The sequence below is a fragment of the Rana temporaria genome, chromosome 9 (assembly GCF_905171775.1).
Source record: "Rana temporaria chromosome 9, aRanTem1.1, whole genome shotgun sequence".
Taxonomy (NCBI): Eukaryota; Metazoa; Chordata; class Amphibia; order Anura; family Ranidae; genus Rana; species Rana temporaria.
In genome coordinates, this window is record NC_053497.1 from 132,136,466 (window position 1) to 132,163,482 (window position 27,017).

At 43.4% G+C, this 27,017-nt stretch overlaps 1 protein-coding gene across 1 annotated transcript in view; it reads right to left on the reverse strand.

The window, feature by feature from the left end:
• Positions 1-8,386: 8,386 nt before the first annotated feature.
• Positions 8,387-27,017, reverse strand: part of LOC120914082 (NADH dehydrogenase [ubiquinone] 1 beta subcomplex subunit 11, mitochondrial-like) — a 30,645-nt gene continuing 12,014 nt past the window's right edge. Inside the window, exons 2-3 of the mRNA XM_040324543.1 lie at positions 17,452-17,582; positions 8,387-8,570 (exon numbers count right to left, since the gene is read on the reverse strand). Of these exons, the coding sequence (XP_040180477.1) occupies positions 8,435-8,570; positions 17,452-17,582 (267 nt within the window). The 3' untranslated portion in view covers positions 8,387-8,434. The remainder of the gene's footprint in view (positions 8,571-17,451; positions 17,583-27,017) is intronic.

Genomic DNA, 27,017 nt, shown 5'->3' on the forward strand with positions numbered 1-27,017 from the left:
CATGTTACCATAGGACAGTGTCACTGACAACAGTTAATGAAAAAATGACCAAATGATGGCTACAGCAGGCATGTCACACTTACAGGACAGAGTGGGCCTGGCTGGCAGGACTAACGCTTCAAGGGGCGCATTATGTCCACTGAGAGCACTGACTTCATTCCAGATAAAGATTAGGGCACTTCGGAACATCGCGTTATAGCAGGGCCGTAGATACATCTTTTCCTTGGGGGGGAGGGGGACCAAGAGGACTATAATTATCAGGGCAGAAGACGGGTCATCTGGGTGGAAAGCAGGGGTTATCAGGGCAGAAGATGGATTAGCTAGGTGGAGAGCAGGGGTTTTCAGGGCAGAAGACTGGGGTAAACATGGCAAAGGAGAAGGGTCTGCAGGGCAGTGTACGAGGGTCATCAGGGCAGAGAAGAGGGGTCACAAGGACAGAAGACAGGGATCTGCACGAGAGAGGATAGGTGGTCAGTACGGCAGTGTAAAGGAGTTAGCAGGATGGAAGTCAGGGGGTCAGTAGGGCAGGGTACAGGGGTCAGCAGGACAGAAGACAGAGGGTCAGGGTACAGGGGGTCAGCATTATGGAAGACAGGGTCAGTAGGGCAGGGTACAGCATTATGGAAGACGGGGTCAGTAGGGCAGGGTACAGGGGTCAGCATTATGGAAGACGGGGTCAGTAGGGCAGGGTACAGGGGTCAGCATTATGGAAGACGGGGTCAGTAGGGCAGGGTACAGGGGTCAGTAGGGCAGGGTACAGGGGTCAGCATTATGGAAGATGGGATCAGTAGGGCAGGGTACAGGGGTCAGCATTATGGAAGACGGGGTCAGTAGGGCAGGGTACAGGGATCAGCATTATGGAAGACAGGGTCAGTAGGGCAGGGTACAGGGGTCAGCATTATGGAAGACGGGGTCAGTAGGGCAGGGTACAGGGGTCAGCATTATGGAAGACAGGGTCAGTAGGGCAGGGTACAGGGGTCAGCATTATGGAAGACGGGGTCAGTAGGGCATTGTAAAGGGGTCAGCATTATGGAAGACGGGGTCAGTAGGGCAGGGTACAGGGGTCAGCAGGACAGAAGACAGAGGGTCAGTAGGGCAGGGTACGGGGGTCAGCATTATGGAGGACGGGGTCAGTAGGGCAGGGTACAGTAGGACCATTCTCATATATACAGTATCTCACAAAAGTGTGTACACCCCTCACATTTTTGTAAATATTTTCTTGTATCTTTTCATGTGACAACACTGAAGAAATGACACTTTGCTACAATGTAAAGTAGTGAGTGTACAGCTTGTATAACAGTGTAAATTTGCTTTACCTTTAAAATAACTCAACACACAGCTAATAATGTCTAAACCACTAGCAGCGAAAGCAAGTACACCCCTAAGTAAAAATGTCCAAATTGGGCCCAAAGTGTCAATACTTTGTGTGGCCACCATTATTTTCCAGCACTGCCTTAACCCTTTTGGGCATGGAGATCACCAGAGCTTCCCAGGTTGCCACTTGGGTCCTCTTCCATTCCTCCATGACGACATCACGGAGCTGGTGGATGTTGGAGACCTTGCGCTCCTCCACCTTCCGTTTGAGGATGTCCCACAGATGCTCAATAGGGTTTAGATCTGGAGACATGCTTGGCCAGTCCATCACCTTTACCCTCAGCTTCTTTAGCAAGGCAGTGGTTATCTTGGAGATGTGTTTGGGGTTCTTATTTTGTTGGAATACTGTCCTGCGGCCCAGTCTCTGAAGGGAGGCGATCCTGCTCTGCTTCAGTACATCACAGTACATGTTGGCATTCATGGTTCCCTCAATGAACTGTAGCTCCCCAGTGTCGGCAGCACTCATGCAGCCCTAGGCCATGACACTCCCACCACCATGCTTGACTGTAGACAAGACACACTTGTCTTTGTACTCCTCACCTGGTTGCCGCCACACACGCTTGACATCATCTGAATCAAATACGTTTATCTTGGTCTCATCAGACCACAGGACATTGTTCCAATAATCCATCGCCTTAGTCGGCTTGTCTTCAGCGAACTGTTTGCGGGTTTTCTTGTGCATCATCTTTAGAAGTGGCTTCCTTCTGGGACGACAATCATGCAGACCAATTTGATGAAGTGTGCGGCGTATGGTCTGAGCACTGACACCCCCACCCCTCAACAATGCTGGCAGCACTCATACATATATTTAATAAAGAAAACCTCTGGATATGACGCTGAGCACGTGCGCTCAACTTTTGTGGAAAAGGAGTGTAAACGAAGGCACAAGAGCTCATTCATTTGAATGGGCTGCCGTGCCCGCGCAAATGCGGCCCGCAAAAACGCATTGGTGTGAACCTAGCATAACACATTTCTCTAACTATGTAGGGGCAAAATGATGTAAAGAATAAAAAAACATAAAAATGTTTTTTTACCCCTCTCCAACCATGGAGGGCCAACAGTGAAAGAAAGATGGGTGCATGGGGCCCATATTTGACATGCCCTTTCTAGTGTGTTTTAAAGGAAATCCATCACCCATGTGAAAAGTCACATATTGGCTCCAGGGATTGGGTGCTAAACCTCATCAGCATCACAGCAAGTGAAGTCAGCTGGTGCTGGAAACTTCCAAAGGATGCATTTGATGATATCACAGGCTCCCTCTAAAACGACTTTCCATTAATGGCTCTGCGTTTTCAGTTGATAAATTTTATGCAATGCAGAGCATCAGGTGGATGCTTGTTCATTGTTAAAAAAAAACACACAGCAGGTTGCTTGGAAACTAATATACCTTTGGAACGTGCCGTCAATAAATTCACACACAATAGAGGTACTTGAGGTGAAAAGAAACCCGTGCTGGGAGAAATTTGCAGCGAAAGCCATTGAGGACATGGCCATTGGAAAACACTGTCTGTCTCTATTGGGCTGATTCAGTGATTTCTGGAAACACAAAGTATTAACTTCTCCCTTTCCTGCCGGGCTGTAAAGGAAATGTTGCCAAACATGTCATACTTACCTTCTCTATGCAGCGGTTTTGCACAGAGCAGCCCCAATCCTCCTCTTCTGGGGTCCTTCGGAAGCACTCCCGGCTCCTTCCCCTTGCCGAGTGCCCCCTTAAGAAGCTGCTTGCTATGGGGCACTCATTCATGCTTGCTCCTGAGCCGACTTCATGTGTCCACTGACACATAGAACTGACTGATTGGCTCAGACAGAGCAGCAGGAGCCATTGTGTCAATGTGGAGGGAGAGCGGCTGCTTTTGTGCACATCGGTTGATCGAGATTCTAGTATTGGGGGGGGGGGGGGGGGGGGGGGTAAATGCATTTTTTTTTTTTTTACCTTCATGCATATTAAAAAACCTTTCGCCTCTAGAACCACATTAAAGTAGTATTAAACCCTCAATGTTTTTCAGTTTCGCACGAAACAATCCCCAGTAAACAAAGGGGTTGATTTACTAAAGGCAAATCCACTTTGCACTACAATTGCACTCGCTGTAGATCTAGGGGAAAGATCTGAAATGAGGGGAAGCTCTGCTGATTTTATCATCCAATCATTATTTTCCTTGCATGTCCCCCTCAAACCTACAGTGACTGCACTTCCAGTGCACTTGCCTTTTGTAAATAACCCCCTATGTGTTCAAGTTATTACCGCAGCACGTGCAGGTTTCAACTTTGAGGCTGTGTTTACACCGCAGCTCACAGCAGGGGTCCGGCGTGTCCTCGCTCCTGGCCCAATTCCAGCCCAAATTTTTGGCTGAATTGGGACCTGAAACAAACCAGAAGACGCACAGGACTCATGTGCAATTCGCACCAAAACCGCCCCAGAGATTTGTGTCATAATCTCCTGACATGCGAATTGGATGCCGGCATTTCACAATAGTGTGAACCCAGCTGGTGCTTTCTGTTCTCTGATGCCTCGTTTCCACTGAGCGGATCGGTACGATATTTTGGGTGTTTCCTTTATGAAAGTGTGCCATAAAACCGTACCGGACCATTCTGGGTCCTGCTTCAGATGTGGGGCCATAGAAAATGGAACGGTTCCATTAGGGCGGAGATGCAATACATTCCACCGATTGGTGGACGTGCTAGGCATTTTTTCTAAATCCTGTATGGTCCCGACGGTCCGATTTGCAGTGGAAACGCTCCCGAGAATAGACCGGTCCGTTCTAAACCGTTCCAAATCTACTGATCCAAACCGTTCCGTGGAAACAAGGCATTAGTGCTGCTTCCCTGAACTTCCAGTCTTCACATCCTGTGAACAGTGTTCCTCCCTTTTTCAAGCTTGGGCTTGGAAAAGGGAATGCCGAGCCACTATAGGGGTTGTGCAATTCTTTTCGTGTAGGGGGAGAAATGCAAGGGTGACGCCATAGGACACTGCAAGAGAAAGGGGCCACCCTGAAAATGGGAAATCTGGGGCAGCAGTTTAAATTGGAATATGAGCAAGGATTAAAATATATGTGAAGAAAAAGGGAGCGCTAAAAATAATTATTATTGATTAATCACCTAAATATACATAAAGATAATCAACAATAAATAAACAGCAATAATTTGTTATAAATGGTGAAATAACACAAAGTGAATAAAATCACAGCAAAAAAATGATATTGATAAAGTCCATTGGAACGCACGCTTCCTGGAGCGTGGGACCATCTCTCTCCATACAATACCAGACGCCGACCAGCCTCAGTGCCGGGTTAAGGCACTTCTCAAGTAAGGGGCCATTTGGCGCTGCTTGTCTTACATATTTATTTTAATAAACAATATTATTCTATGGCGATTTTTTTCTCTTTTCTTATTTACTCCATGTGATGGTGATTATGGGAATCGAGACATCAAAAGCCTTTTCTGGAATCTGTGGTTATTCCAAAAGCGTATTCGACCTCTTTTTAATTAAAGTGGTCAACATTTTGCGTAAGGTGCCATCCATGAGCACTTGTTTGTGGTGATTTTCTTCTATTTACGGTGGAGGTGTGAACCTTTATTAAGTGAAACCATCTCTCAAGCACTTGTTGTTTCATTCACTGGTTGGACTCCTTTTTTCCTGCACATTGTTGGACTAAGACATCTCCCCTTTGGGAGTTTGCATTTATATGGACTTTATCAATATCATTTTTTTGCTGTGATTTTATTCACTTTGTGTTATTTCACCATTTATAACGAATTATTGCTGTTTATTTATTGTTGATTATATTTAGGTGATTAATCAATAATTATTTTTAGTGCTCCCTTTTTCTTCACATTGTTACATACCACTAATTTTGGGGTAGCAGCTTATATATATATATATATATATATATATATATATATATATATATATATATATATATATATATATATATATTAAAGCGCTGCGCAAACTGTTGGCGCTATATAAATCTTGTATAATATATATATATTTTTTTTCTTTATTTATATTGGCGCGAGATTTTCCCTCCCAAGGATTAAAATATAAAAGAAGATGCATACTCAGCCAGTGATTAAATCAGCTGATGAAAGTGCTTAAAAAAAAAAAAAAAAAAAACACACGTGAAGGGTTTAATATTACTTTAGATCACAAATGGCTACATCAAGGGTGGCTTGTAGGCCACTAAAGCGTCAGGGTCATGTAGTTCTGGTTTAATCTCCCTTTAAGATTAGTGACTGGCATGATGGCAACACTCCTACTTCACCCTTCAGGAGGGGGGGAATAAAAAAAAAAAAAAAAGGCAGCAGAGCCGTGATAAAACGGGATTTATGGCATTAAACAGTATCATGTAAATCTCTAATGATGCTGAAGTGACGAGCGTCACGTTTCGCCTTGTGGACGTAGATGGCTCCGAGCCGCCTCCTGACACATCAAATAAAATAGCTTTATCAATTGTTTGTCTTTCAGAGAAGAATTTTTCCTTGACCACTGGGCTACACCATCTCCATTAGTGAGATTTCCGGATTGCAGTTCACCAATACGCAGTTGTTTAATACCATTAAACCCAAAATGAAAATCACTTTTCCTTAAAGGGAATATGGCATGAATGATTACAACCTTTAGGCTGGGTTCACACTGGAGAACATAGCGGGTCACAGCGGGAGTCCGGTGCGTCTCCATTCACCACTTCAGCCCAAAAGACGCGCAGAACTCCATTGCAGTTCGCACCGGAGATGTGTGAACTGGCTCCATAGAGAGCCAATCACAATCTCCCGCTCCCTGCGAGTTGGATGCAGAGGAACACATCCAATTCGCAATTGTGTGAACTCAGCCAGAAACTAGTGGTTTTATCAGAGCGAGTTCTGTAGAATGACAGGAGTTTGAGAATAATAAAGCAGACCTGGCTACATAGATTTCAGTTTTAAGGCAGTTTTCCCCACACCAAGCATGTCTACACTTCTCCCTGAATGCATCTGTAGGAGAGCAACTTAGAATGAACAGGCTGCATGAAAGACGAATCTGAATAAGCTCACTTCCATTTAGTTAGTACACAGTTGGGTTTATTTACTAAAGGCAAATCCACTTTGCACTACAAGTGCACTTAAAAGTGCACTTGGAAGTGCAGTTGCTGTAGATCTGAGAGGTAGATCTGAAATGAGGGGAAGCTCTGCTGATTTTATCATCCAATCATGTGCAAGCTAAAATGCTTTTTTTCATTTTCCTTGCATGTTCCCCTCGGATCTAAAGCAACTGCACTTCCAAGTGTACTGTCACTGCACTTTTGAGTGCACTGACAGTGCACTTGTAGTGCAAAGTGGATTTGCCTTTTGTAAATAACCCCCAGTGTTTCTAACATTCTCTCTTCCCTCTTATTACTTCTACAAAGTATTATAGATATAAGGCGTCTCGTCATTGACAGATTTGGGCAGCCATTGAACATTATCAATCTCCTGGGATGCTTTTGTTTGCCAATACAGCCTCTGTGTTCCTGAAATGTAAAGAGCCCATAACTGCTGTGGACCCAAGTAGTGTAGTTCTACCGCTTTCTGTAATCAGCCAATCCAGGCTCAGGAAGAGATGGAGGGGGACTGAGGGGAAATCAGGAGGAAACAACGTTTTGGGCCAATTACAGAAAGAGTGGAGATCTGCTGCCTGGATTTCAGGATCATATTCCCCGTGTATGCCATTCTTCATGTGCTCACCAACAATTATTCACATTTGCAAAAGGTTTATTTTAAAAGCCATTTGGCAGGGAAAGATCCCTTTTAAAGTAGAACCCGTCAGCACTGGCCTAATCAGCATTTTACAAAACACCCAGGTCACTGTTTAATTGGCAAGAAATAAGGAAGTTTCCTAAGCCCTCCTCTTCAAAGCTTACATGAGCTCCCGTTCTGTGTGCAAAGATTACACCTCACCATTCTTATTCCAGCTACACACAGTGGTGATGTCAGACATTTACTGAGAGCAGCCCTGCAATGAGCATGCTCAACATGCGCCACAACTCTCAGCAATCTGATAATGGGAGACTTTCTAGGGATGGTGGTACATTTATTGTGCCTCATTTACCACCTCAATACTGGGCACTTTCACCCCCTTCCTGCCCAAGCCAGCTTTCAGCGCTGTCACATTTTAAATGACAATTGCGCGGTCATGCAACACTGTACCCAAATGCATTTGATCACCTCTGCGTTTTTTTGTGCTATAAACAAACAAAAGAGTGACAAGTTATTTTCTTACCAAAAATAAGAAATCGCAATAAGCGTATATTGATTGGTTTGCGCAAAAGTTATAGTGGCTACAAAATAGGGGATAGATTTATAGCATTTTTTTTTTTTTTTTACTAGTAATGGTGGCGATCTGCTATTTTTTATCGTGACTGCGATATTGTGGCGGACATATCGGACACCATTCACATTTATACAGCAAACGGTGCTATAAATATGCACTGATTACTATATAAATGTGACTGGCAGGGAAGGGGATAACACTAGGGGGGGCGATCAAGGGGTTAAATGTGTACCCTAGTGAGTGATTCCAACTGTAGGGGGAGGGGACTGACTGGGGGAGGTGACCGATCGGTGTCCCTATGTACAAGGGACACACCATCGGTCTCCTCTCGCTGACAGGACGTGGATCTGTGTTTACAAAGAGATCCACTGTCCTGCTCAGTTACTGGGCAATGGCGGGTGCCCGGCGGCCACCCGGCACGCGCATTGGGTTCCCGGTGACGCGGCCCCCTAGTGGCTAGGGAAGGCGAGGACGTCCTCCCAGAACGAGAGGCTTATCGTCCCACCATCATTTGACGGCGGGCGTTAGCCTAGTGGTTAAAGTCCCAAACTACCCCCCTCTTGATTATTAGCTGGGGGTGTGTTAGGGCTGGTGTTCTCCACACTGGGGGGGGGGGGGGGGGGGTTCAGGGCTCACTAAACGTCTGCCTTGCTGTCCATGTAGCACAGTATGACTGGGCAGGGAGTAGTCTTCAGCACACACTCTTCCCAATAAGTCATCCACATAAACAGGTCCAACATATAATTTATTGCACTACAAGAACAAAGTAGGAGGTTACTCTTCATCATCAACATCATCTGGCAATACCAGGCTGTCGGGGTCGTAGTAGTTTTCAGGCATGAGGGGAAGCCCCTGTGCTTCTCTCAGTTTCACCAAACGCTCTGCCTCTTTTCGGGCCCAACGATTCATCCTGTCGAAAGAGGAGAGACAGCAAAAATGTTTAAAGGAGCTTGGAGAAGGTACAGAAAAAAGAAAAGCAGCTTATAGTTCATCTATGTCAGGAGCTCCTAACCCTTCCCAGATTATAGGTCTCAATGGATCGCCCAATATGTCCACCATCACAGTCTAACCTGCCAAAAAACATATCAATTGTTTGATTTTACTTCACATACAGACAGCTAGAAACAGAACATCTGAAAGAAAAGAATAATTTATATAAAGCAGCAAATTACAAATACAAACTAGCTACAAATAGTCAGACTTTTATGCAGTCCAAAATGGACCGGAGATCCGGTCACTGCCAATGTTACTCACACGTCATGTGACATGCCAAGCTGGTTTCTATGCAATGAATAGGATTGCAATGTTCACCTTTAGTTGTACTCGTACTGTAGGTTGTTCTAGCCTCCTCCCCCATCTATACTTACCCCTACCAGATCACAGATTTCTAAAGGCCCAGAACAGATAAGAAGCTGCTGTTGATTTTGTTCATCCAACAACAGCGCAAATCTGCAGCAATTTTTGTTTGGTTTCTAACCGCTTGCCAGCCGACCGCACCGACAGTGGCAGAATGGCACTCCTGTACCTGTACGGCGGGCGCTTTGAGTATAGGGCGTGCCCCCCCGCGGTGTGATGTAGGAGCTCGTGCGTGTGACCGGCGACCCCTAATGGCTGGTGGCTACTTGCGATTGATCCAGAGAAGGAGAGAACGGAGATCTGTCAATGTAAACAGACAGATCTCTGTTCTGTCAGTGGTGAGGAGAGCGAACTCCTAATGCTTAGGAACAACGATCGCTCTCCTCACCCAGGCAGTTCTTGTTGAAAGCCTGCTGAGCAGCTTGCTTAAACAAGCTTCAAGAACTGCTGAAGCCTGCTAGCAGCTTGCTTAAGGCTAGATTCAACACCTATGTATTTTTGGTGCATTTTGCAGATTTGCACTACAGAGCGTGTTCCATAGGAAACCATGGTAAATGGGCTGCAGTGGAAATCGGCATGATGCAAAAAGCATTAAAACTGCACAGGTGTGAATCCAGCCTAAAATAGCAATCAGCTCTCCCAGAAGGATGCGTGTTCCACATTGACAAACCAGAGCTGAATGGTACTTTAACAAAGCTTGCTGTTTACACTGCTCTTCTACAAGCTGAAGCCCATATGAAACATGCCTTTCTCTAGGGCAAAAGCCAATAGCTGAGCTCTACACAGATATAAAAAAGACAAATGAATGCAGCTATATACTTATTACATAATGGTGTATAATATTTGTGTAAGGGCCAGTTCCCACCACATGCAGTCCAGTGTGTTTTTTTCTGCATAAAAAACAAAAAAAAAAAAAAACAAACGCATGGAATGTAGGTTAGATGGTTTTCAATAGCATAGTTCACACCAGCGCTTGCGGTTCCAAAAAAAAAAAAAAAAAAAAAAAATTATACATACATATAATAAAAAAAGTAGAACATGCTGCATTTTTCCTGCACTGGAAGACATGTCCTTATTTAAGGGTAAGAAAAAAAGAAGGGGGAAAAGAAAATGAACTGCACCAAAAACCACACTGGAACTCATCAAAAACACACATGCATCTGGACTGCGTTTCTATGGTGTGAACTGGCCTTTAATGCAAGTAGATATTTAATGTAGTAGGTATACAAATTTGATGTTGGCATCAGCCTCCTGCAATTCATGTACAGCAGAGCTCAGACTGGGAAAGGGAGAAACACACCAGGGAGCCAGATTAGTTGTGCTACAGTGCTCATGTGCCTACAAGAAGCATGTTGGTAGGAGGAGAGTGCAGAGTGACATGGAATAATCAGTCTACCGCTTCTTTCACTGTCCAATCAGGGTGGGGGAAGCATCACTGGCATTGCTGTGTGGATACTGATGTAAAGGATCTGGTTCTCATGCACATTCTACACCCTGGAGAACCTTCACGATCTCATTGGTTTCCCATGGAAATTGAAGCGTCACACTACTGATAAGAGGTCCAGATACAACTTTATTCCAATAAACGCAAGCAGGACAATACAAAAAGTATCCAACCCATCTCAGGGATCCAATCGCGCTCCCTTCATCAGGGCTTGACTGACAACTATGCAAATAAAATAAAAGGACCTTTACTGTCATTTCTTCCAGTGGGATTGCAGCACAGGCCCAGTAAGTAGCCGTTTGGCTGCCAATTCCCTATAGAAGCCCTGATGAAGGGGGTGCTCTTGGACCCCCAAACTGTGTTGGCTACTTTTTGGATTCTCTCTTTGACCTCTTGTCACTGATATGGCGCTTCAATTACCATTACATTCAGCGAACACATCAGAAATATCAGCTTTTTTTAATAGATTTAAAAATCCTGCTAGTACCCGCTTCATGTCCATCATCTTCCCGCAGCCCTCTGACCTGCAGAATTACAAATCATTTGGCAGATAAACTACTGATAGATGTGTATACGGAGTTCTCCTTTAAGCTGTGCTAAAGAGGCTATAATGTGGATGAATGATAATGAGAGAGAACGTGGGACTAATAGGAATGAAAGAGGAGCGGCAGGAAACGTCTTGTTTCTCCATGCGTGGTTGCGTTCCACTTTGAGTGAGAAAAATCACTAAACAGGTCTGCTATTTCTGGCAGATGCTGACACTCATTAAACGTATTAACAGCTTCCTCACCTCCCATCCGAGCCTCAGCCATAACATGTCAAACTCCCACCGAGAAATAGAAAGGAAAAAGAAAAGCCACAGAAACAACACCACCCCCCACCCAGCGTCACCAATCCCTGGAACCCAGACGCTGCCTGGGCAGAGAATACAGCGCAGTGTGTGCGGATGGAGAGAAATGCCTGCCTGTTCAGGAGGCATGTTGGGGGTTAACCACTTAAGACCCAGTCCAATATGCAGGTTAAGGACCTGGCCCCTTTTTGCGATTCGGCATCGCGTCGTTTTAACCGACAATTGCAATCGCGGGACACCGGCGGCGATCGGGTCCGGTCACGGATGTTCGGACCAGGTCGCGAGTGCACCGGTGCACACGCGACCAACGGTTGGGCTCTTAAAGGGCAACGTACCTGTACGTGTCTGTGCCCAGCCGTGCCATTCTGCCGACGTATATCGGCGTTAAGCGGTCCTTAAGTGGTTAAAGTGTATTCCCACTTTTGCAGCCAATTTGGGATAACGCCTAGTTTAGATTTGTCACATAGCAAAACTTTAAATAGCTGCTTACCTTTTTACTTTCTTAAAAAAAAAATCCTACCAAGCTTTCCCTAGTAATGTTAGAGAGGGGGATGGGGAGTGATATTTGGCACAATGAACCTTGTATGTTCTGTGGTGGTGGGGGATCATTATTATTTGTACACTAGATTTGCACAGTGTCCTAACAAAGGGTTAAAGATAACAAGGACCTGGGTGGTACACAGTAGGTTAATGCCCTTGCCAGTGGTTCTAAGGGCTCAAGGTTTCTTACCTTCATGCATTCAGCAAAAAAAAAAAAAAAAAAACACAACACACACACCTTCTGCGTGCAGCAGCTCCCCTAAAACTTACCTGAGCCCCCTCTCGATCCAGCAATGTGAATAAGAACTTCAGCTCCCCTGGCTCTTTCCCTCCTCATTGGCTGAGACCGGAGCAGTAGCCATTGGCTCCTGCTACTGTCAGTCGAGTGAGAATGGACACAGAGCAGTGGCTCAGGAGCGAGCCCGATAGCAAGCATGAGGGCACTAAACAGGAGGGAGGGGCCAGGAAGAGGAGAATTGGGGGTGCTCTGTGTAAAACTACTGCAAGAGCAGGCAAGTATAACCCGTGTCACTTCATAGGATTCTGGTCATTAAATCTGCCCCTGACTGCACACTGCAAGCTATTCTGAATAATGCACACTGCCCAATGGCTCCAAGTATAAACCTGTAATAAGGCAAGATTTTATTTTATTTTCCAGTACAGCAAGTGAATAGTCATAGTGATGGCTTTTCAAATTTGACTGCAAACACAACATAAATGTAAAGTGATAAAGTTTTCAATGCGCTACTGCGAGTATACAGCGATGATAATAAAGCAGGTGATCATAAATAAAAATCTGATGCAGCTATATCTAAGAGTGTTCACATAACACAAAAAAATCAAATATCTATAAACAAGTGATAAGCGCTTCAAATGGGTGATCGTGACCATAACAGAGGATGATTCCAAAAATACGTGCACAAATATAATAAATGACTGCACTGTGGTATGTGAAAAATTATCAACTGGGAAAAGGTAAACCCAAAATTAAACACAAGGATGTGAACATGAAATGGTGTAAATAAATAAATAAATAAATCTCTGTGCATTCAAAAGTGTCCAGAAGTATTAAAGTGCAAATGCTGAAGCTTCAAAAAATAAATAAATAAATAAGTGAATAAATAAAGAAGGTCCAAGATGACAGACAGTCTCTAATGCCAGGTGAGTCTGGACAGGTGAACTTCTGCAACTCTATTTTCTTCCCTCTAGCAGTTAGTGGACTATCCTCATAGGTAATGTAGTACCCTTACCTGCAGGGTGCTATATATAAGCATATAGTTAGGACTCCACAATGGATATTCTTGCGTCCCCGACTGTGGATCACTCCTACTGCTCCGGCTGTTGGATCTCTCCAGGCTCCATGGTCCTCAGTGCGGGTGGAATGGGGACAGAGGGAGAGGAAAAAATGCCTCCGATAGTGTAATAGGTTTAAGCTTGCGCGTGTTTATTATAGCAAAAAAATTGTGATAAATAGAGCAAAGCAAGCAAAGCAGGGATGCGCGCATGCAGTGTTGTATTTTTAAAACTCCCGGGGACGCGGCGTTCTATATACCGCCTGACGTCCGGTGGCCTCCGGCTTGTGTGGATATAAATCTCGGTCTGACTCCCTACGGCGTTACGTCACGCACCTCGTGACTTCATCAGGTTCCCCTGATGAAGTCACGAGGTGCGTGACGTAACGCCGTAGGGAGTCAGACCGAGATTTATATCCACACAAGCCGGAGGCCACCGGACGTCAGGCGGTATATAGAACGCCGCGTCCCCGGGAGTTTTAAAAATACAACACTGCATGCGCGCATCCCTGCTTTGCTTGCTTTGCTCTATTTATCACAATTTTTTTGCTATAATAAACACGCGCAAGCTTAAACCTATTACACTATCGGAGGCATTTTTTCCTCTCCCTCTGTCCCCATTCCACCCGCACTGAGGACCATGGAGCCTGGAGAGATCCAACAGCCGGAGCAGTAGGAGTGATCCACAGTCGGGGACGCAAGAATATCCATTGTGGAGTCCTAACTATATGCTTATATATAGCACCCTGCAGGTAAGGGTACTACATTACCTATGAGGATAGTCCACTAACTGCTAGAGGGAAGAAAATAGAGTTGCAGAAGTTCACCTGTCCAGACTCACCTGGCATTAGAGACTGTCTGTCATCTTGGACCTTCTTTATTTATTCACTTATTTATTTATTTATTTTTTGAAGCTTCAGCATTTGCACTTTAATACTTCTGGACACTTTTGAATGCACAGAGATTTATTTATTTATTTATTTACACCATTTCATGTTCACATCCTTGTGTTTAATTTTGGGTTTACCTTTTCCCAGTTGATAATTTTTCACATACCACAGTGCAGTCATTTATTATATTTGTGCACGTATTTTTGGAATCATCCTCTGTTATGGTCACGATCACCCATTTGAAGCGCTTATCACTTGTTTATAGATACAACATAAATGTAAAACATTGCAGCCCATCAGTGCTTAGATGCAGCGGTGGCTGCATTAGTTTCCGGCTTTTTTCATTTTCACCTGGTGATCACTGTACTGCATCTATGAAGGAGCAGCATTGTCACCCTAAAGCCTCGTACACACGATCCGATTTCCATCGGACAAATCCGTGAACTTGTTCTGCATACAGACGGCAGAACTTTTTCAGCCAACATACACAAAACTATGTGTTGTTTTTCAGCTCTTTACCGCCACCGTTAACTTCTGCTAATGTTGTGCTATGTTTAGCATTGGTTCGGAGCATGCGTGTTTGTACTTTGGATTTTTTTGCGACTTGTGTACACACGATCGGATAATCCGACGGCACACATTTGTTGTCGGAAAATTTAAGCACGCTAGAAAACCATTGAAATTCTGACAACTGCCCGATGGAGCGTACAAACGGTCGGATTATCCGTCAAAAAACGTGCAATCACACAATGGTTGTCAGAAAATCCGATCGTGTGTATGAGCCTTAAGACAGGAAGAGTTTAGTGACTATAGGCAAATTATAGTTTAGGGGAACATAAGCAGGAAAAATATATATATATATAGCCGTTTAAGATTACAGAGGACATAAAAAGCACTGGATTTTCAGCAGATTCAAAGAAAAGTCTTATTTTGCACTTACCATATACAACAAAATGCTTTAAAATCGTTTATTTATGGACCAATAGGTATACATAAGGGGTTATTTACAAAAGGAAAATCCACTTTGCACTTGGAAGTGCAGTCGCTGTAAATCTGAGGGGTAGATCTGAAATGAGGGGAAGCTCTGCTGATTTTATCATCCAATCATTTGCAAGCTAAAATGCTGTTTATTATTTTCCTTGTATGTCCCCCTCGGATCTACAGCAACTGCACTTGTAGTGCAAAGTGGATTTGCCTTTAGTAAATAACCCCCATGGTCTCCCATAAGAACTTTAGTTAGTTGCCCAGTGAATTCATCCTGGCCATAGCTAACCACAGCAGGCTGGTTAATCTGAGCTTGCAGGGAACACACCCTTCTGAAATAACTGATATATACAAGTGTTTTTCCCCCCGGACAGCAAATAAGTACCGCAGCTGACCTGCTTTTTCAGATCTGTGGCTGTCAACCTCATCCATGCAGTTAGTGAACCACTGACCTGAAACTAGTATGCACATCAGGTGTCCTGGTACTATACCAGCTACACACTTCTTTCAGGTCACTGACTCGCCAAGTACAGAAGCAGTGGTAAGGATGACAATCTGGAGAATGCACCTGCAAAAATAAGTCATTGGCAACTCTCATTTAGCCCACGTTCAAACGGAAGGCGGGTTTGAAATTGTGCGAGTTCAGCACAATTCAGGAAGACGCCAATCATGGCGAAACCTGTCTGAGCGAAGGATCCGCCAATTCCGGGTCCTAACTTGATACTAGACTTTGCCCTCCAGAGCGAGACGTGGAACGCTTGCCATCCCCAAGGGATTTGCCGCCTCACACACGCGGATTACACCTAGTGCCAGGCACTTCAACATGCAAGTGTAACTGCTATTGTTGTTTTGAGACTTATCTGTGTCTCCTATGAAATCATTTTTACATCCTAGTTCCATCGTGAGCGGCCAGTGGAGTGGATTTATGCCATTAGTGGACCAAAATTGGTGTTCCAAAAGCATTTTTTGACTGTCCTGTAAAAAGGGGTCAAACATCTCTGGTGAGTGGCCACCTTCATACTGAGCACTCGTGGTGGAAATTCTAGAACTTTTATCTCAGAGCACTTCGATTTGGTGTTGGGATTTATCATCTATGGGACTTTTTGCTTGCGATTATGACCATTTATTTTACCAGTGTACACATTTTATGTATTGTACATTTACTCTTTTTATGAACATGTATAGCGCCATATGTTTTATCCTCATTTCAATATTTTACACAGTGATTTGTTCACTTTTAAAGGGGCAGCTTGCTTGTTATATGTTCTTATCCCCACGGGGCGCCATTATTGGTATACATTTTTCATTTATGTCAAATCGCATGTCAAGACGGCCCGATATGAACGTCGGCTAAATGTTAATGTGTAACGACTTTCTATATTTTTATTATGGTCGTGCAAATTAAAAAAATTGCAGTTAGGCAAGCAAGAAATAAATCTGATCATTAACAATGTAATTTTCTTGCCAGCCAGAAGGTGGATCTTCAGGTTTCTTTCCACATCTTGGACCCTTTTCTACCTGTTCTAAAATTCTGTTAAAACAACTCAATTGCTAAGAGGTCATCTGCCAAACAATGATGGTCACTACTACAGACGGTAGGTAGAAAGATAAACTGAGTTAGAATCAGAATTGGTACGTGTTGCGGGCGTGGCACTACCCCAGGATGCCTGTTGTTGGAGGATAGGTGTGTGCAATGGAGAAGAGGGGTATTTGTACATCGGTGAATGTGTGCAGGAGGGCCGTAACAAAGACAAGTCTGCAGGTTTGAGACTTCTGATGTCAGAACAGAGCTGCAGCTGATGCCAAGCTACACTGCTGTTTTCTTCCAGCCCAGCATGAAAATAAATAATTGATCTCTCCTCATTAGAACTCTCCCACAGGAAAGAGCATAGCCTGGCTGCAATGAGAACGCACTCAGTCCTCACCTGCGCTAATCACATAATACTGCTCCCTAGACCAGGCAGAGCCGTGGACATCGATTCCAATCGAGAGGTGACAGTGACAGCAAGGACATGTGACCCTACATCCCATTTAACAGACCCCGCTTCAGTACAGTTTCCAGAAATAAGCAATTAGAGGCTATATATAGTCACGCCTCAGCCGTGCTGGTCCACGGGGGTTTGCTCCAAATCTACTCGCTCCCCCAACCCAATGTTGAGGAGAGAAGAAGGAGGGGGGCTACTGGTTCTGTCACTCGAACAGCGACAGGCTACGTGAAGCGTTATGTGCAAGTTTCTGTCAGGAGAAGACTTATAGCTGTAATATATTCTCCCCCTCAGAGATGACTAAGTGATGGCAATATGAGTGTTGAGGGAACAGAGATGCCACACTGGCAGTTTATTGTATTAAGAGGACAGGGGGGGGGGGGGGGGGGGGATGGGAAGAGTTTACACACAACACAGAGGGGAAGAGAACAGAAGCACAGAACGCCTTACCTTGGATCTGGGATGTAATATACAAACGCGGTTCCCAACACCAGGCAGAGTGTTACACTAGTGAAGAAGGCAAAGCGTGCGTTCCACAAGTCAGCTTCGGGGTCATCACTGAAGCCAAATGAATCTGGGTTCTAGAATAGGAAAAACAGAAGTCAAACAGACGGAAGTCACAAGCATATAATGTAGCAAGAGTGTAATAAAGAGTTAAAAAGGAACGCAATTGTGAAAAATGGCTTTATAAAAAATTCTGGTATTCTTAGGAGCAGCGTAGGAAATAAAGCTAGATGGGGAAAGAGATTGAAGGGACAGAGAAAGACATTATAAAAAAGCTGAATAAAAAAATATTATGTATGTACATAAACAATATTATATCTACACACAAACATGGCTATTAATCTGACAAATGGCTGTTAAGTTTCGGGCTTCACAATTAGTGGCATGTTTGACGAAGACATAAAGTAAGCTCTTGGGGTCGGCGGTGCCTCTGCCTCATTCCATGGATGGGTAGAGATGGCACATGAAAGCAGCAAACGCAGGGGAGATGTGCACATCACACAAGCACCGTGCACAGAGGTGAAAGAAGACTGAGCGGCCCAGGAACAAAGAAGAGCTGCTAATGAGGAGGAAGCAGACAATAGAGACTGGTGGGAGAGAAATTGAATGTGAGGCTTAAAGAACCCACTGATGAAAAAAGGATAGGGTAACAAAGAATCAGAAGATGTGGGTGGGGGTGAGGGGGGTTTATCAATCCAGCAAAAGATTCTATGGACACAATATATATATATAAAAAAAGAAGGTGAATGATGTACACATGCTGCTCTCTGCTGGTGAAACTGAAAAGTGCACCCTGTACACAAGCAAGAAAACTCATGAACCTTGTGTGTCAGAATGTGTGAAATATGAACAGTCTGTGCTGCACAGAAGCAACTTTAACTTTTCACTTTCCTGTCTTTCTCCAATGCATATCCAACACAGAGCTCTTCTGCAGAAAAACTGATATGGGCAACGGCAACATAAAACCCTTTTCCTTCCAGATAAACAAGGCCAAAAATGTAATTGGATCCGAATTTGAGACTGGCAAAAATTTGCAACATACCATTAATGATTATTATATTTCTACTGTATTAAAGAGCCCTCCACTGTGATACTTCATTTACTAGTGGAGTCCAGCCGGGTCATTTGCTGGTTTCATACATCCTTGGAGAGTTCAGTGGTACTCTCTCTCTACCATAGTTGCCGCCTCAGATTCCCAGTATTCTGCGTGTTCTTGTGTTTCTCCATTAGAAAATGTAAAAGTCAATGAGGATAGAGGAAGCCCCTGGTAACGGCTGGCACAGCTGTGCAGACAAGCCACATTTAGGTGCCCAAATGGCAGACAATTGGTTAAACTCTAGTTTCTACCAAAACCTGAAATAATCCATTTGGGTAAACTGTTACTTTACCAATTCCTGTTACTCCCTGTAATACAAGAAAATTGGCACACAGAGTCCCTGCACAAACCAAAGTGAACCTGACACGGCTTCAAACATAGTAACATACCCAAAGTAACAAAGTGACTATGTCTTCTGTGTCCCTGCGCAACCCCCCTGGATCCCATTCCCAGCCTATACAAGGGCTTTCATTTATGGTGAGAGAATGAACCCCCATCCCTTGTCACTTATGCATGATGCCAAAACTTCTACTGTCCACTAAAACTCTAGTACTTTACAGCTGGATGACAGGAGGAGGGGCTTAAAGTTCTTCTAAAGACTTAACTATGCATTCAGGAAAAAAAAAAAAACACACACACACACACACACACACACACACACACACACTTCTCAGCTGTAAGGCCCCCCCCCCCCTCTCATTCTTACCTGAGCCCGATCCAATCCAGTGATGTTGAATGAGAGCAGTGGTCGCCACTGTCTCCTACCTCATTGGGCAGATTGATAGCAGCAGGAGCCATTGGTTCCTTTCCCCATCAATCAACTCCAGTGGCGAGGGAGCCGGTCAACAGACCATTTTTGGGTCACAGTACAAACAGGCCGAATGTCGGCCAGTTTCTATTGAACCGTCTGATGCCATCCGACATTCGGCCCGCGTGTATGAGGATTTACCAAGCAGTTCAACCATAAAAGCAGATTGCACAAGGTGGGCCCCATTATCAAAATAAGAACTTTCTGACTTGCTCCCTATGCCACCAACTCAAGCCTAACTTTAATTCTGATTGGCTGGTGTGAACCAATACAGCAAATGCTAATTTGCAATATATTGTAAAAAGAGGTCATTTACAAAAAAAAAAAAAAAAAAAAAAAAAAGAGGAGAAGGGGGGGGGGGGTCAGTTGTCATCCCATATTTTAGAAGATACTGACCACCAACAGACATAATAGCAATATATATGTGAACACCCATAATCTGAAACTATCTCCTTCATACACAGGTTGCCTTGTTCTCATGCTGCGTGTGCATCTCCAGGTAAAACTCTATTTCTGAGTTTGGAGATGGAGTCGGGGCCTCATGCACACCGGACCTCATAAAAACATCAGTAGCGTTAGCTGTAGAATGAGTTTTGAGGCGTCTTTGCAGTAGCGTTTGAGCAAAACTATACTCCCGCAGAAGCCAATGGCTCAAAAAAGCTCATAAAAGGCAGAATAGCTGAGTCTTTCAGAGTGAACACATTTTTCCAGCTGAAAAACTCCTCTTCAAACCCACTAGTTCTGGGTTTTTCTTCAAGCCAGAAAACGCTGATAACAGCCTATGTGTGCATGGACTTATAGGAGAACATGCTGGCGAGTTTACTGGCTGCAGAAAATAAAAACACCTGAAGCCAAAAACAGCAGCTGTACAAACGTCCAGTGTGCATGAGGCCCAAGATCAAATCCTCTCATGTTTTTGTGACTTAAGGTCCCCTCTGGGTGGATTTCCCCAACTTCCTGTCGCAGAGACCACTGCCTTTGGGAAAGGAAGCCTAAACAAAGACAGCAATAAAAGCTTAACAGAGGTTCTACCCCTTACCTACTCCAAAACAAAGAAATGGGGTTTATTACTACTAAAGTGGGACTTCTCCTTTCCCTGCAGAGAGATGCTGCCTACCTCCTCTTCATACAGTGTAACTATAGTAACAATCTTACAGAGCGTCGTTCTGGGACTAAATAACAAAAACAAAGCAAAGAAAACTAGTTCAATCCAACACAGTACTGCGTGTAGGCAAAGAATTTCTGCGCTAGGTCACATAAAAGAGAAAAGTCAGCCACGTAAAAACCACGATACCAGTCAACCAAATAGTGCACATATAGCGCCAATTCCAGAATAGTAATTAATATGTGAAAACACACACAGCTTATAAATCTTCTTACATTAAAATATTGCCACTATATACACCCTTTTGGCTGATCTGTAAACCACGGTCTGTGATGCACTGCAGTTTCTCCAGTGCTGAGAGTTCAGGTAGGAGGAGATTTACACGTCAGCCTGTATACACGCCCACATGTGTGATGTCAATATCATGTGACCTGGCTATCTCTGATCAACAAGTAAATATTCTCCCCAGCCATTTTAAATAAGGGCAAACAGGTTTGTTTTGCCATTGCTATTCCCTACACTACACTGACCGTTTCACACACTGAGCGGCTCCGTGCTCAATGTGTGAAACTGATCTGCAACTGAATGCATTGCAGAAAGAGGAATCAGCGCGATGTCGGGGATGGGCGGGACCCAGCCCAGCAGCTAAAAACACCAGCCAATGGTATGGGAACTGGGCGGGCCGCTACGTGTTTGTGGCCCCGCCCACTTTCTTAGGCAGCCCAATCATTGGCTGGTGTTTGATATCTGCATGGCCCCGCCCACCCCAGGTCCCACCCACCCCCCGGACATCACGCTGACAGCTGGTCTCTGCATTTAGTTACATATAGTGTAACTGAAGCATACAAATCGGCTCAGTGTGAAACTGCCAGTGCCACCTGCCACTGTGCCAATGTCAACCGGTCAGATACCACTTGATCCGTGTTGTCACCGTGTTCTTCTGGTGTTGCTGTGTACCAGCTGTACTATGTTTCAAAGCGTGTTATACAACTTATTTTGTGAGTATAACCATTGTTTTAATACATTTAATAAAACCCTTTTATACAGTATTACACTAGGTCGTGCGCCCTCCTTTCTTTTCTCTTTTTTAGCCGTATGAATTCCCATGATTCTGAGAAGGGCTGCAAGACCGTTGAATATACCCTGTAATTGGACTGCGTTACCCTAGAGCAGGAGAATTTTCTATCTACCAGTGCCAACCAGTGCAACCAGCCAGTACACACACACACACACAATATATATATATATAATATACATATATATAATATACATACACACACGAGATATAGCTATATATCCACATGTATGCACAGAAACAAATGATTTAGTATATTTACTGGTTCCTGGAGGGAGGAGAGGTTTGCCTAGATAAGGGGCGGCAACTTCCTCTGACACTCCTGTTGCTATGGAAACCTATTACATTGCTTGTGCAGCACTGAGCATGTGCGAGATCTGCATGGCTGAAATCCAGGAAGTAATACAGTCTGGCTTCAGATGCCCACACTTAGGATGGCCACGGTCTACCGGTAATGCTAGTTTATAAACTTTCAAAATGCTGTAATAACAAAACGGAACTTAGTTTACAGACTAACTTTACTAGAATACATTAAGCTTGTGTATTCTAGGGGTATTTTTATTTGAAAAAGTGTAATTTTGGCCGGACCACCACTTTAACTTCAATGATACGAAAATGCAAACAGTCAGAAAAACAGATCCAAAATAAATAAAGAAAGTGTATATAAAAAGAAGTCCTTTTTTCAGACTCTCCACTCAAAAGCAATCCAATCCCTGAACTGTGCAAAAATACTTTCTTACCAGCTTCGTTGGACCATTAAAGTGGATGTAAACCCTCACATATACCCAGTGAAGTGAGCAGCATCAGATGATACACGGAGATGAAACAAATACATACGTTTTACATGTATATCTGCCTTCTTCAGCTTTTTATACTGTTTAGAAAGGTCAGATCATGTTAGGAGATTTTCTCTTCCTGGTTAGCACTGCAGTGAAGCCTGGACATACAGCCAAGACAGCCGATTGGACAAAAGGCACACACACTCCTTATAGGTAGAGACTTTCAGAGCTGTTTGTTGAATAGTTCAGGGATAATTTATAGCATCCTCCCCAACACAAAACTTTGGCTGCTTTTAGCATATGTGACCGAGAACATGTCAGGAGTTATCAGGCTGATAACAGAAGAATGGAGAAGGAGACAGCTACTGGACTCAGGGCTTTGAAGAGAGATACAAATAAAACACTGCAGATATAGGTGCCCAGCTCAAATTTTATGAAATCTGGTTTACTTCCACTTAAAGTTATAAATAGTCAAAGCACTCAATGAATCAGGGTTGGCAACGATTCCACCGCACCATACCGGCACCACCAACAGAAAAATTAAGTAGGAACTCCCTTGTGAAGTATTTAATAAAAACTTTAACCACTTGCCAACCGCAAAATATATATATATCGATTTTGCAAGTGGTTTACTGGGGTTATAACTGAAGATATATGCCATAACCCTGGTATTTATAATTTTTTTCCAGTCGGTGGCTGGCTTTCCCAGGAAAGCGATCCAAGCAGCTCATTAGCCACTGGGTCACTTTCGGAAGTGGCGGGAGGGGACACCCCCTCGTCATTTGCCAGTGTTTCTCGAGCTTGCGGTTTTCACCGTTGCGCCTGACAATACGATTAGAAGGTGCGGCCGGCTGGTTACAGAGGTGAACAAAGACCAAATTAGCCTTTGATCGCCTCTATGGCCATGGAGGACTAGAGCAATGTCATGATGTCACTTCCAGTTCAGGCTGGAAGTAACCCATATTTTTTTAAAGCTAAAGATCAGAACAAAAAAAAAAAAAAAAAGGGGGGGGGGGGTGGTGTAACAATAAATGAAAAGCACCCCATCCCTCTGTGCTTGTGGGCAGAAGCAAATGCATACGCAAGCATAAGTAAACTGTGTTTTGACAACATGTGAGGTATCGCTGTGAACGACAGAGCAAGAGAAATAATTCTAGCATTAGACCTGTAAAAGAAAACAAAATTTGAGGCCTATGGAGTTTTTTTTATTTATTTTTTATTGTCTTTATTGAAAGCCAATGGAGATTAAATACCATATTTTGTTGCCATTCCACAAGTGTGCGCAATTTGAGAGCATGACATTTTAGATATTTACTCGACAAAGCATTTTTCATATTTTACAAAAAAAAAAAAAAAACATTTTTTCTGGGAATATATTGTGTTTTATAGCATTTGAAAAACCGCTGCACAAACACAGTGAGACATAAAAAATTGCAAATGATTGCTTTTTCCCCCCCTTAGGGTATCTGCGTGCGTGTATATATATATATATATATATATATATATATACACATATACACACACACACATATACACACACACGTATGGGGATTCGAATTAATTTTCTAGTAAAAAACAAAGATTTAAACTTGAAAAGTGGCAGAAATAGCTTGGTCTCCAAGTGGTTAAACCACAACGTCCATGTGACAATAAAAAGAAGGGACCATTTATTCCATGGCTAAATTATATTACGTATATTATTTTTATATTGGTGGCCTTGATGCCGGGAGCTGCCTGGACGGTGCAGTGGAATTATTTCCAACACTGATACATTCAGCGCTTCATGACCATTTATAACCTAATGGTCCAACAAAGCTGGTAAGAGACGCCTTTGATCATATTTCACGGTGGTGAATTCTTTTTCTAGAGTGGATGAGAGTATTTTTTGCACAGTCCATGGATTGGATTTCTTTTGAGTGGAGATTCTTTGAAAAAAAAAAAAAAAATTCTTTTTTTATGGACACTGTTCTTTTTTCCCCCCCATTTATTTTGCATCTGTTTTTCCCTGATTGTTTGCATTTTCATATCATTGAAGTTTAAAGGGGTTGTAAAGGTTAATTTTTTATTTTCTAAATAGGTTACTTCTTTGACTGAATTTCTCACTTCCTGTTCTTCCTCAGTAAGTTGTTCTAAATGACTAACCACCGCTAGGATGATGGTGGAAAGCTTACTGAGGAAAAACAGGAAGTGAGAAATTCAAACAAAGAAAAAAAAACATTTAGAAGGGAAATCGAAGAACAAGGTAAGCGAACCAACAATGCACTAGCTTAAAGGAACCCATTTAGAAAAAAAAAAAAGACGAACCTTTACAACATGTTAATTACTACACACAAAAAAAAAAAGTGAATTTTTTTCCCCCTCATTAACCACTTAAGGACCGCCTAACGCGATATACGTTGGCAGAATGGCACGGCTGGGCACAATCACGTACCTGTATGCGATTGTTAAACGCCCAGCCGTGGATCGTGGGCGCGCGCCACGCACCCGCGACCCGGTCCGAAGCTCCGTGACACCCGGTCGCCGCCGGTGTCCCGCAATCGGTCACAGGAGCTGAAGAATGGGGAGAGCTGTGTGTTAACACACCTTCCCCGTTCTTCACTGTGGCGCTGTCATTGATCGTCTGTTCCCTAATATAGGGAAAAGCGATCAATGACGTCACACGTCCAGCCCCGCCCCCTACAGTTAGAAACACATATGAGGTCACACTTAACCCCCTTTAGCGCCCCCTAGTGGTTAACTCCCAAACTGCAATGGTCATTTTCACAGTAAACAATGCATTTTTATAGCACTTTTTGCTGTGAAAACGACAATGGTTCCAAAAAAAAAAAAAAAAAGCTGATCGCCGAAATTAGTAGTAAAAAAATAAATAAAAAATATGCAATAAAACTATCCCCTATTTTGTAAACGCTATAAATTTTGCACAAACCAAATCGATAAACGCGTATTGCGATATTTTTCTTTTACAAAAATAGGTAATAGAATACGTATCGGCCTAAACTGAGAAAAAAAAAAAAAGAAGTTGTTTTATATATTTTTGGGGGGATATTTATTATAGCAAAAAATATTGAATTTTTTTCAAAATTTTCTCCATTTTTGTTTACAGCACAAAAAATAAAAACCAGAGGTGATCAAATACCATCAAAAGAAAGCTCTATTTGTGGGAAAAAAAGGACGGCAAATTTGCTTGGGAGCCACATCCCCCGACCGCGCAATTGTCAGTTAAAGACGACGCAGTGCTGAATCGCAAAAAGGGGCCTGGTTCTTTACCTGCATATTGGTCCGGGTCTTAAGTGGTTAATGAACACACATCACCCCATATTGACAGAGAAACAGAATTGTTGACATTTTTGTAGATTTATTACAAAAGGAAAACCTAAATATCATATGGTCCCAAGTATTCAGACCCTTTGCTCAGTATTTAGTAGAAGCACCCTTTTGATCTTATACAGCCATGAGTGTTTTTGGAAAAGATGCAACAAGTTTTCACACCTGGATTTGGGGATCCTCGGCCATTCCTCCTTGCAGATCCTCTCCAGTTCTGTCAGGTTGGATGGCAAACGTTGGTGGACAGCCATTTTTAGGTCTCTCCAGAGATGCTCAATTGGGTTTAAGTCAGGGCTGTGGCTGGGCCATTCAAGAACAGTCACATCGTTTTTGTGAAGCCACTCCATTATTTTAGCTTTGTGCTTGGGGGTCATTGTCTTGTTGGAAGACAAACCTTTGGCCCAGTCTGAGGTCCTAAGCACTCTGGGGAAGGTTTTCGTCCAGGATATCCCTCTACTTGGCCGCATTCATCTTTCCCTCGATTGCAACCAGTCGTCCTGTCCCTGCAGCTGAAAAAACTCCCCCACAACATGATGCTGCCACCACCATGCTTCACTGTTGGGATTATATTGGACAGGTGATGCGCAGTGCCTGGTTTTCTCTACACATACCGCTTAGAATTAAGGCCAAAAAGTTTTATCTTGGTCTCATCAGACCAGAGAATCTTATTTCTCACCATCTTGGAGTCCTTCAGGTGTTTTTTTTTTAGCAAACTCCATGCAGGCTTTCATGTGTCTTGCACTGAGGAGAGGCTTCCGTCGGGCCACTATGCCATAATGGCCCGACTGGTGGAAGGCTGCAGTGATGGTTGACTTTCTACACCTTTCTCCCATCTCCATCTCTGGGTTCTTCTTTACCTCTCTCACCAAGGCTCTTCTCCCCCGATAGCTCAGTTTGGCCAGACGGCCAGCTTTAGGAAGGGTTCTGGTCGTCCCAAAGGTCTTCCATTTAACCACTTCCATACCGGGCACTTACGCCCCTTCCTGCCCAAGCCAATTTTCAGCTTTCAGCACTGTCGCACTTTGAATGACAATTGCTCGGTCGTGCTACACTGTACCCAAACAATTTTTTTATCATTTTGTTCCCACAAATAGAGCTTTCTTTTGGTGGTATTTGATCACCTCTGCGGTTTTTATTTTTTGCGCTATAAACAAAAGAAGAGTGACAATTTAAAAAAAAAAAACACTATTTTTTACTTTTTTTATTTAATAAATATCACAATTTTTTTTAAAAAAAAACGTTTTTTCCCCCTCAGTTTAGGCCGATACGTATTCTTCTACATATTTTTGGTAAAAAAAAAAAAAAAAAAAAAAAAAAAAAAATCG